The sequence below is a fragment of the Lutra lutra genome, chromosome 12 (genome assembly GCF_902655055.1).
Source record: "Lutra lutra chromosome 12, mLutLut1.2, whole genome shotgun sequence".
Classification (NCBI taxonomy): Eukaryota; Metazoa; Chordata; class Mammalia; order Carnivora; family Mustelidae; genus Lutra; species Lutra lutra.
In genome coordinates this window covers 17,751,047-17,762,441 of record NC_062289.1, presented here as the reverse complement: position 1 = coordinate 17,762,441, position 11,395 = coordinate 17,751,047, and the positions used below count along the sequence as shown (strand labels likewise).

At 48.6% G+C, this 11,395-nt stretch overlaps 1 protein-coding gene across 2 annotated transcripts in view; it reads left to right on the top strand.

Moving 5' to 3' along the window:
* Positions 1-216: 216 nt before the first annotated feature.
* Positions 217-11,395, top strand: part of NEDD4L (NEDD4 like E3 ubiquitin protein ligase) — a 338,543-nt gene continuing 327,364 nt past the window's right edge. For both annotated transcript variants that reach the window (XM_047698213.1, XM_047698212.1), the window contains exon 1: positions 217-597. In XM_047698213.1, coding sequence (XP_047554169.1) covers positions 550-597 — 48 coding nt within the window. In that variant the 5' untranslated portion in view covers positions 217-549. The remainder of the gene's footprint in view (positions 598-11,395) is intronic.

The following is an 11,395-nucleotide window of genomic DNA, read 5'->3' as shown; positions in this document are numbered from 1 at the left end:
GATCCCCTAAGCGCCGCTCGGCTGGCCGGGGGTGGGGTGGGTGTGGGGGCAGAGCCCCGCCACCCCGCGGTCCGCCCCCCAGGCCGGCCTGTGATTGGCTTGGGGGGCGCGTGTGCCCGCCCCGGCGAGGCGGGGAGGGTCCCCTCTGGGCGCCTGGTGGGAGGAGGCGGAGGACGGGGCGGAGAGAGCGGGGGCCGCAGGGAGCGAGCGAGGGGGCGGGCGAGCCGGGTTCCGGAGATCCGAGAGCAGGCTCGGAGAGGGGCGGAGAGCGGCGGCCGGGCGAGCGGGGAGGGGAAGCCCGGCGGGCTCGGCGCCGCTGCCCGCTGCACGGCGCGCTCTCGGGACCGCCAGCCCGCACGGCCCCGCAGCCTTCCGGGAGGAAGCGGCGCAGGCAGCGGCCGGGGCGCGGGCTCCCTCACCTGCCGGCGTCCGGCGGCTCCCCGGCGGGACGCGCGCAGGCCGGGCGCGGAGGAGGAGAGAAGACCGGCCGCTCGCGCCGCAGCCCAGCCGCCCCGGAGCGCCTCGGAACCCGCGCGGGGCGCCGGCTCCATGGCGACCGGGCTCGGGGAGCCGGTCTACGGACTTTCGGAAGACGAGGTGAGCGGCGTCCCCTTCCCTCCTGGGACTCCCCGGGGAGTTCCTGTCCCGCGCTGGTCGGGGGGATGGGGACTGGGCCGACCCCCGGGGTGCGCGTCCCCTGAGCCTGCGGCGGAACCCCAAACGCGGGTGCGCCAGGCGGCGGGGACCCGGCTGGGGGCGGGGGGTGCTCGAGCCCATCCTCCCGGCGCTCGCTCCCCCGTCCCCAGCGGTGTGCATTGTTTGTAAATAAAGCGGCGCGGCGCCCTTCGAGCCGGGGTTCGCTCGGCCGCTTCCCCCACCTTTGGGGGGTGGGAGGAAGGCGCGTGCGCCTCTGCCCCCCTGTTCCCCCTCCTCTCCCAGCCGCGTCTCCCGGGCTGTTGGGCAACTTTCCGCCTCTCGCCCCTGCAGCTTGAGAGTCCATGATGTGTGTCACGTTTGGGTCTCGGCTGGGGGCCCGCGCCGCGCTGGGGAGCCCGGGGCCGCGGAGGAACCTGAATTGTTCTCAGCCTCCTCTCCCCGGAACTTTCCGGTGATAGTGTCCGCAAGTGCGCCGACGAGTGCCTGCTTCTCCTGGTGGGAGTGGGCAAGACGCTCGAACTGGGTGTGTCTGTCCCTCTGGCTTGCAGAGTCGAAACCAGGAGTGTGGACCTTGGGGTCTTTTTTGGGGGGGGCGGCCAGCATGGTGGCAGGTGCTACCGGAAACTTCGAGGAAGCTTGCAGCCCTGCCATTTTTTTCCCCCTCCCAACGATTCAAAGCCCGGCACCTCCGGGGTAGGTGGAGGGACAAAAGCTCCATCGATCCCCTTTATTAATAAAGCAAATCAAATAAGCCACGCCCCCAAGGCTGTCGGTTTGAGTGGAAGGAGCTTTGTTTCTACCCTCACTCTCTCCTCGCGCCCCCCCCCCTCCAATTTGGAAACGATCCTGCTACATCGCTGCTTAGCTCTCTCTCGACCAGCCACGCTCGGCTCTTACTGGTGTGTTGCTCTGCCAAAAGGGGGGTGGGAGGCCTGTCGCCGGCGCGGCGTGACCGGCAGGGTGGATGGAGCAGGTAGGAGGGGTTTGCCATCTGGCGGGTGCGCGCTCAGGTCTGGCTCCCCTTTGGAGAGGTGAATTTACAACCCATGAAGCATTACTGAGCAGGGAGGTATTTCCTATACTGGTTGTGCATTTCATGAAAAGTTGATGCCCGGAAATTCAAGGATTTCTGGCTTTCTCCTTTTCTTCCTCTCCTTTTTTTCCGAGGTTCTCTCTTTCCCTGGTGTTGGGGGTGGGGTTAGTGGAGAGGCTATAATCTAGACCTGCCCACGTTATGGCTTCTCTCTCTCACCAGCTTGCCTGCTCTGGTATGGGGTGTGTGTGCGTGCGTGCGCGTGCTTTGTAAGTGTGTAATGGAATAGTTATCCTGGGGTGGGGAGAGTGTTTGGGGGGTATGACCTTTTTTTTCTTCATAGGGCTAGGTAAGGCTTGCTGTGGTATGTAGTTTATCAGAGAATGATCACAATGCAAATTATGTGTGATTTACGTTTTCGATTATTTTGCCTTGCTGTGCTCGTGTGAAATTCCCTTTTTGGTGCAGTTACCTGGGGATGGGTGAAAAGGATCATTGTTTCTTTCACGGGGTGGGGTTCTCCTCTCCCAGGCTTCTCTCTCCAGCTCCTCTACCTTTTGAGGAGCTTTCCCTTTCATTCTGTACTTCTCCATTTAATTAGCAACCGTAGATGGCTGGCAGTGAGCTTTTAGAAAGGTGCTGAGATACAGACATTCCTAAACAAAGGGCTTTTGAGGTATTGTGGGGGGAAGATAGCGGTACTTCAGCTCTGGTCTCTCTTGTTCTGAATTACTTGATTTTTAACAGTGCAATGAAGAACAATTTATTAAGAGTGTTTTGGGAAATTCAACTGGAGAAAGGAGTCCAATGCATGTCCCTGTTGTTGGTTCTTTGTTTACATATCCAGTGTCCCCATCTATCTAGCATACATCTGGCCTCTCTAGATGAGTTAACTCGGGTCGTCTTAACTGGTGTCCCGTGTGGAAGTGAAGGATAGAATATACACAGAATTGGGGTGTGTGTGAATGAATGAGTTCACTCCTGTATGTTACTACAGGGATGTTGGGGCTCTGTGGGGAACAGCACGAGGTGATGAAGACATTTTCTTGACTGGGGGATGGCTATGTTGCTGGTACTGTGGGGTTCCCCAGCACGTTGTAACACAAAAGACAAGTCGCATCTGTTGTCTTTTTTCAGCTTCTCCTCCCAGTGAAAAAAATAAGGCAGGGCTGTTTTGATGACTTCACATTTCTCTGGTATTTGCTTTTTATGGGAGGTTTCGCACCGTCAGTTCAGCCTTTGGAAAATCAGAGAATGCCTTCGTAGAATATTAACACATTGTTGAATTTGCACAGCTTGTTTTGTCCCCCTGAATTAGTCAGCGTAAGAAAACAAATGAAAGATCTTAACAGACTTTTAGGCAGCCCAGCTGATGAGACCGATGGCCAGGGTTGGTTTTCCAAGGCGTGTTTCCCCCACCCCCTCGACTTGCCAAGGTGTTTAAAAATATGAGTGCACTTCAGTTCACACACTTCGTGTTCCGTGGAATATCACACCTGAAGATATTTTGATGGCTACATTAGAGTTATACATCTCTTAGCAAAATAGGCATCCATACCGAGCGCATTAAGTTAGTCTGTATTTTCATTGGAAGTTGATGGAAAGCATTGTGTGTTTGGAGTGCGCTTAGGTTCCTATCCCATCTCAGAAAGATTTCTTTTGCTCTGAATACTACTGGTGACGAAGCATTGCAGTGGGATGCTGAGACAGGACCTTGCTGCCAGGTCTCCCCGGCTTGTAGAATGAAAGGGGTTAATTATGGGCTTTGCTTGTGTGAATGCGTGGGCTGTTATTTTTTGTGTCTTTCCGGCTGAGGTTCCTCGAGGAGGTAGAGTTCATATTTACTGATGTAAATCAGGTCACCTTAGGGAAACCAAATTTGAAATTGCCATCCGATGAAGGACTTTGGTGTTAGAGAGATTAACAAATTAGCAAAACTTGGGATGCAGGGCCCAGCATCAGATTCGGTTTGGAATCAGCACAGTGGGATTAGTTGCTGCATCTGGCTTGGTTCCTTGGCAGTTTTTTGTTTTGCTTTTTGTTTTTTATTTATTTTATTTTTTTGGCAGTCTGCGGCACATTTTGGCAGTTTACTTGGGAATGTTACTGTTAACCTCTTGAAGTCTTTGATGACAAGGTCTTAGAAAGGTATCCTTTATTGAAAAGATTCTGGGTAAAATAAAAACTGACGTCTGAACGACAGCTTTCTTATTAGATGTGGCATTTTTGGGGTGGTTACAGTGAGGCAGATGGCACAGGAATGAAGGCCAGGCTGATGTGGGATGGTACTTTGACACCCTCCCTCTGTGATTTCTACAAACACGAATACTTGGGTAATGTTTCATATTGCCTACTCTGCACCTAGCATTGTGTTAAGGCTTTAAGTACTTGTGGTCTCATTTATCCTCAGGAGCCCCTCCCACCCCCCACCCCTTAAGTGGTGCTGAGATTTACAGATGAGCACTGGAGGCTCAGAGATGTTCGTGACCTGCATAAGGACACACAGGAAATTAGAGAGTTAGGATTTGAACTCCATTCTTTTGATAGCACAGCCCTAGTTTTTAAGCATTCTTCCTCTCTTCCAAGTTCTTGAAAGATTTTCTTTTTTTTCTTTTTTTTTTTTTAAAGATTTTATTCATTTATTTGACAGAGAGAAATCACAAGTAGGCAGAGAGGCAGGCAGAGAGAGAGGAGGAAGCAGGCTCCCCGCCGAGCAGAAAGCCCGACGCGGGGCTTGAACCCAGGACCCGGGATCATGACCTGAGCCGAAGGCAGCGGCTTAACCCACTGAGCCACCCAGGCGCCCCCATCTTGAAAGATTTTCATTGCTAGGTTGTTGAGGTTGATTTGTAGTGGAAATAAACGTCAGAAGTTGTAAATAGAAGACTCCTAGGTCCGAATTGACCAGGAGGCTTGCTTAGTGTGGTCTCCACTGTGTTTTAAAGCTTGGGAAATTTTGCAGAAAATGGCAAAAATCTAACCTCATTGGGGCTAGTATCCCCACTACTCCTTATTGTTTTAGGATTCCTTTTGTTCCTACGGGTGCTTTAACCATTGGCATAGGTACATTTTTTTTCTTTAAGATGCTGTCAACTTTTAAGATGCACCATTATTTTATGTACTGCTGAGACAAAAAAAATTGGTGTCATACCGTGATACACCATTAATTTTATGAAGTATCCTTATTTCAGGATGTTTTAGAATTCCTGACTCTCATTAGAAACCCGGGATAATGGGGCACCTGGGTGCTTCAGTGGGTTAAGCCTCTGCCTTAGGTTCAGGTCACAAGTCACGATCTCAGGGTTCTGGGATTGAGCCCCACATGGGGCTCTGTGCTCAGCAGGAAGCCTGCTCCCCCCACTTCCCCCCCTCCCCGCCTGTACTTGTGATCTCTCTCTCTCTCTCTCTCAAATAAATAAATAAATTTTTAAAAAACAAAACCAAACCTGGGGTGACCCTGGGTGGTCAGTTTCAGTAGGTTCCTCATTCAATGCTTTCAGGTCAGTTGCTGGTCAGATTTCTGCCTTTCTGTTTCTGAGAAAAGGGGTCGCATCAGGGAAATGCTCTTCTGGGCATTGGCAGAGAAGAAACAGGAAGCCTACAAGCTAGGCCGCCTGAATAGCCATCTGTAAGTAATTCAGAGTGGTCGTTCATTTTTTAAAAAAGTGGTCTGTGTTTTCAAGAGATTCCTTGAAACCCTGCATGCCATGCCATCTTTGCAGCTGGGGCAGACGAACACAAAGATTGCTTTTGGAAATTAGTTAGGATATTGTCTGGACTAAAGGTGGAGGCTGAACTGCAGTTCTGCAGAGGGAGAGAGAAGACTTTCCCATTTGTCCCAAGTCCGGACGCGTGAGTCAAGCCCAGCCATGCCGGCCGGTGTGCTTTCTGCCTGGGACACGAGCGTATTCGAGTTACAGCCTGCGTCGTGATTGCTGACACGTAAGAAAAATCCTAAAAGGACCTAGGTTTAGTTGTGACATTTAAAAGCAACTTTATAAACCGGCGAATATAATGTATTGTCTTAAAGGTCTACTCTCATTAGGTTTTTATTTTCTTAAAGGATTGTGCGGCCTTTGTAGAAACTGACATTTTAATTTATATTCCATTTAAGTCAGAAGGCTTTAAATTATCTCGTTCCTGAAAAGCAGTTTCCCTAACTTAAGGAACAAAAATAGTTTTGTTCCAAGGACTGTGGCAAAATGGGAATCACCAGGCCATGGTTTCTTTCCTGTAGCAGAACTCAGTTGAAAGAGAAGTGGTTGAATGGTACCTGGGCATCTCCTCAGTGCAGCGAGAACCCGCATCTCAGGAAACTTCCTTGTAAAGGTTTCATGATATTGAATCATGAGTATGTTTGTTGTTTATTTGGAAGACCTTTCCAGGAAGACAGCCCTGACGTTAGAGGATGGTGTCACACATCATGGCGCCAGCGCTATGGAGTTCCTGTGAAATTGCTTCCGCTCACTGTGAGGGAAGAAACGTTGTGCTCTTTGCTCGTTTACTTGTCGCCTGTGTCGTGCAGTTACTTAAACAGCATAGAAGCGCGGTAGTGTGTGACCCGTGAAAAAAATCAGTTTGTCTTTGACAGATTGAGATCATCTTCAAATTTTTGAGTTAGAAGGTCTATTTGAGCAGAGGTTATTGGTGTTCTTGAATTCTGGGTCCTAGATGATTAGCAGTAAAATGAGAGTTTACCTTAAGAGTTTTCAGGTGTTTTGGTGTTGTAGGTCTGTGGAGTGATTTTGGACTAGTGATCTATTTAATTGGCAGTTCAGCAAACTATACTTTTGACAAATCCGTATGAAAGAGGATCAAAATAATATGTGAGTAATTTCGAAAGTGAGTATTAGAACAGTAGGATCGGGGAAGGCTGTGAGAAGGGAGGCCAGATGTTACTTTCTGTTTTTGTTCCGTTTCTCTTTCAGGTCAGCATATAAACAGATACATCTCCCTTTCCGACTATAGGTGGCAATGTTTGTACTGTTTCATGATGCCGCTCCTGGTTGGGAGTTGTCTCTTGGTGGAATATAGAAATGAGAGCCGAATTGAGAGATGCAGATAAAGAAACTAGATTTAGAAACCAATATTTTCCTACAAACTAAAAAAAAAATTGTTTAGGTAAAAACACTTAAGGTGATTGTCAATGTGAGCAGTATTAAGAAACATCCTTTATCCAGGCCATACTAAATCTGGAAGAGGAATGGGCATTTGGATCTGGGGGCACCCCCCCCCCCCCCCCCCCCCCGCGAAGCATGCACAGAGAAAAGTCCCTTTGAGAACCTCGGTCATGTCCTTTGTTCTTGGGTGCATAGGGTCTTCTAAAAAAAAAAATGCTAGTTCTGTACGGACTGTTCTGGAATTGTTGGCATTGACTTTGAGGAGGAACTAATAATTATCACCACTCCCGAGTATTTGATTGCTGGAGAACTTCTTGATTCCTGAGGTAAGACTGTGGCTCGGGTTCAAGCAGAGAGAAAACCAGCAGTGTAAAGATCTGGGACACACATTTCATGAATACATAGGAGCTCGTTAGAGTTGTAATGATTTGTTCTGAACCTGAGTGGCCTGAATGCGGCTATTACTGTAATACCTTTAGGTGAAGAAAGCTGTGTTCCATTAGTGCATCTGGGGTAACTAGCTAAAATTTGACCCTCTAGTCGACTTTTTGTCCCTGACTCCACCTGTATTGATTCAGAACTTGCCAAGTTTAATGGTGAGACTATCCGATTCCCCCACTGTCATCGAATTCAGTGTTGGGTGACTTCTTGGCAGGCAGGCATCCACTGAGAGATTTTGTATTTTTATACCTCCTATTCACCAAGAAAAAGGGACCATTGAAAAGTGACTTTGTTTTTTAAAGAAATTTTTTAAAAAAAGATTTTATTTATTTGAAAGAGCGAGACAGCACAATTGGGGGGGGCAAGGCTCCCCGCTGAGCAGGGAGCCCTATGTAGACTCGACGGGGGCCTCGATCCTAGGACCCTGAGATCATGACCTGAGCTGAAACCAGGTGTCAGATGCTTAACCTACTGAGCCATCCAGATGCCTGAAAAGTGACTCTTAGCGTAACATGCTGCGATGTGAAATCCAAGATGGAACTTGGGAGGGCTTGTAGGGATCGTGGTCGGATAAAGGGGATGGCCTGGCAGTGCGGGTGAGGGTCACGTCCCATCACCTGCGGTGTGTTCGCGCTCCCGTGGACGGAGGCTTTCCGGCACACGGGGTGAAGTTTGGATGGATTGGGTGAGTGGCTCAGGCACATGTCCACCTCCTGTCTGCTGGACGGGGGCCGTGTGCTCTTTCTACCTCTGCGAAGGACTGGCGACTTCCCGGGGATCCTAGGGTGCTGCGACAAGGGCAGAGTTGTGCCCGTGAGTCTTGGTCTGGCCTGTTAGCCTGGTTTGCACTTTCGCGCTGCATTCGAGGCCTGGCTCTGCTCGTTCTCCACGGGGGCCGCCGTGGATCGTGCTCTGCAGTGCGCCTTCCAGTGCCCGCTGGGAGGCCCGACTTTGCTGCGGGTGAAGCCCTCGTGGCGGGAGAGCATTGCCGTTGGGGAATGTGGCCAGCACCTTGGTATCTGGTGGGAAGTCCCACTGAACTGCTTCTGGAACATCTGTTATGAATTAGTGTCTCAGAATGCAGACTTAGTTCAGTGATCTACAGGATTTCAAACGTTCCACGGACGTTTTGGCAACTGTGTCAGAAATCCCGGGCGCGAGGACTCTGGTGGAGACAGGCTTGGGTCAGAGGTGATGGAGAAGATGAAGATCATCTCTTGATTTTTTTCCTTTTTAAACGAAGATGTTTGTTGAATGTGTTAGTTTTTCTTATATGTAAAACTTTACTTATATGTATGTCTTGTTTTCTTAAATACTGAAAGTTATTTTGGTCTGTTGTCCTTCCTCCTCCGCCTTACACCCCCACCCCCAAAACAAAAGCCTGAGCTGTTTAGAGAATTGGCTTAGTAAGTTCTCCGTTTGTATCTCACAGAACTAAAAGCTCCACATACTTACACTCAAATCTGCCGACTACTTTTAGAACCTGAGTCTGTTGAAAACTCGTGCTCCCCCCACCCCAGTCTCTCTCTCTTTTTTTTTTTTCCTTCTCTCTCAGTTAATAAGTGATTCATCTTTGGGTGTTAGTCTAGTGCCAACTTCATCTTTGGCAGTTTGGGTTGGAAAGGGGAAGGAGTGTGAGGTTTAAAGAAAAAGCAAAACTGAGAATCCGTTTGCTTCCTTTTATCCTCCTCCAGTTCCCTTTGTGCTTCGTGGCTGGGCTGTGGTAATTGGATGGAAGCAGAACGGCAGGCAGGTTGCTTCTAAACTTTGAACCGGCTATACGTCCTCCCCATTCATTAGTAACTCTAGAGGATAAATGCATGTGGCCCTTGGCTTAAGCTCTGGAGGGAGCTGAACCCCGTGTTGATACTGGAGTTCCAGAGTATGTTGATGCTGACAATTGAGAAACTGGTATGTGCCATGCCGTCTGCCTTTGGAAGCGATGTCTTCATTTCACTGGCTGTTACTAGTGAAAGAAAACACTTTGAGCTTGGGCTGAGAGCTTTTCCTTTCTTCTCTGAGAAGTGAGGTAGAGAAGAGCATCCTGCCGTCATGGGAGTGGCTGGCCGGGCCACAGGGGAGGTATTGGAAAGTATTTAATAACGTGGAGAGGTCACTCATCTAACTGGAAAAGTAGGTTACAAAATAGTGGGTGCAGTACAGTCTCGTTGTGGTTAAAAGTATTTATGCATATGGGACACCTGGGTGGCTCAGTTAGTTAAGTGTCTGCCTTTGGCTTAGGTCATGATCCCAGGGTCCTGGGATTCAGCCCCACATTGGATTCCCTGCTCAGCTGAGAGCCTGCTTCTCCCTTTCCCTCTGCCTACCACTCTTTGCCTACTTGTGCTCTCTGTCAAATAAAGAAATAAAAATTTTAAAAAGGACATATGCATAGGGAAAAATGACTGGGGATGTATCCCAGGATGTCGATGGTGGCTGTCTTTTGGGCAAAGGGATTTCAGCTGATTTTCATGGCCTTTCTATATTTTTTCTTAGATTTTTCTACAGGGAAGTTTTCCTTAATACAAAAATAAGTTTCAAAGTGAGATAGAAAGAAACCTCCCAAATGCTTGAAGCACTTCAGGCTCTGGGTAAAAATGAGAGCAATTGCTCAGAACAAATACTGATGGTTTGTGTTCAGTTGAACATATGTTCATCGAGGGCCTGCTGTGTGCTCTGTATTTAAGGATGTTAAGGTCAAGGTTGCGCATTGCTGCTCTGGCTTTTGAGGAGCTCCCTGCCAAGGTGGGAAGCCCAGGGGGAGGTAAAGGGTGGGACATTTTTCAAACAAAGTGACCAGGAAATGAAACTTCTTTTCATTTGTAGCTTGTAGAACAGGTTTGTTTTTCTCCACCATGGACATTTGTATTTTCATACTGGAATTTGTATTTTCATCCTTCTGTGCACTACAGGTGCATAGAAGTAATTTAAATCTTCAGTGATTTAAATCTTTTGTGTTCCTTGAAATTTTTGGTGTGCAGTATAAAAACCAAACTGAAATCTGTTTCTCTTCTTGTGTATTTAGGTTTTGCCTGAGTGTCTTGGTGGTATAGCACTGAATGGTTCTCAATGTCAGAATGGTACTAGTGCACCAGCTATGTCATCTGTGCAAATATCTCGGTATCTGGAAGCTGCTGGGAGCAGGCTTGGAATGTCCATCCAGTATCCATAGGCCTGAGTACGTTTCGTGGTGGTCCCTTCCCAAGCAAAAGGGTGCAGTTGACCTGTGTCACCTTATGTGTCATCTGACACTTGTCTCTCTGTCCCCCCCCCACCTGCCCGCTGCTTTTAATATTTCCGACATAAGGATGCATCTTACAGCTGATCTATGTGTTTAATGTGATGGTGGGTTTCTCATACCACACTCCCTTCTTCCTGTCCCCAGAGTTACAGCCTACATAACTGTGGTGCCTGAGTTGGCCAATCTTAATTTGTATATTTCGGCAGCCTGTGTGTTATTGTAGATTATTGATAGTTGTCATGGAGATGAACGTTATCTCTCCCTCCATTTTGTGTCTGTTAAGTGCCCACCTGGACGGTAAGGACATGTGCCAGTTCAGTGATGTCACTGAGGAATCAAGTTCCATTCTTCACTCCGCTGTCCAAAGTCTAGTCCTTTTCAGAGCCCTGTGGGTCCTAGGGGGGCTGCCAGTGCCAACCAGAGCTGTGTTCTTTTTCCCAACTTGTAGAGCAAAGGGAATGGCTTCCTGTGTCTTTCTTTTGAGAGTAAAGAAATTTCATTCCCAGAGACACCCAGGCAATCTCTTGTGTCCCACTGGCCACGGAAGCTTCCATCTGCTTATCTCTCAACTAGCTAATGGCGAGGAGGGAATGGAATTACCTTTAAATCTTCTAAGGTTCTACCCCTTGAGCTGAGAAGTCCATGATGACCTTACAGCTGTGTAATTGACCCACCTTTAGAAATGCCCATGGTGCTGTGAGAGCACATGCTCCCTTTCTCTAGGGAGGCAACCCCAATGTTCATTTAAGTATTGCACGGATCTCTGGGTGATACCCTATCTGTCCCTTAATAGTTGAAAGGAGTTTTCTTTTCTTCTTAATGGTCTAGTGACTTAAGGCTGAGTAGGTTTGGTCCCCTAAACATCCACCCACAACGGTGAAGAAAGAGTAGGATACTGCAGTA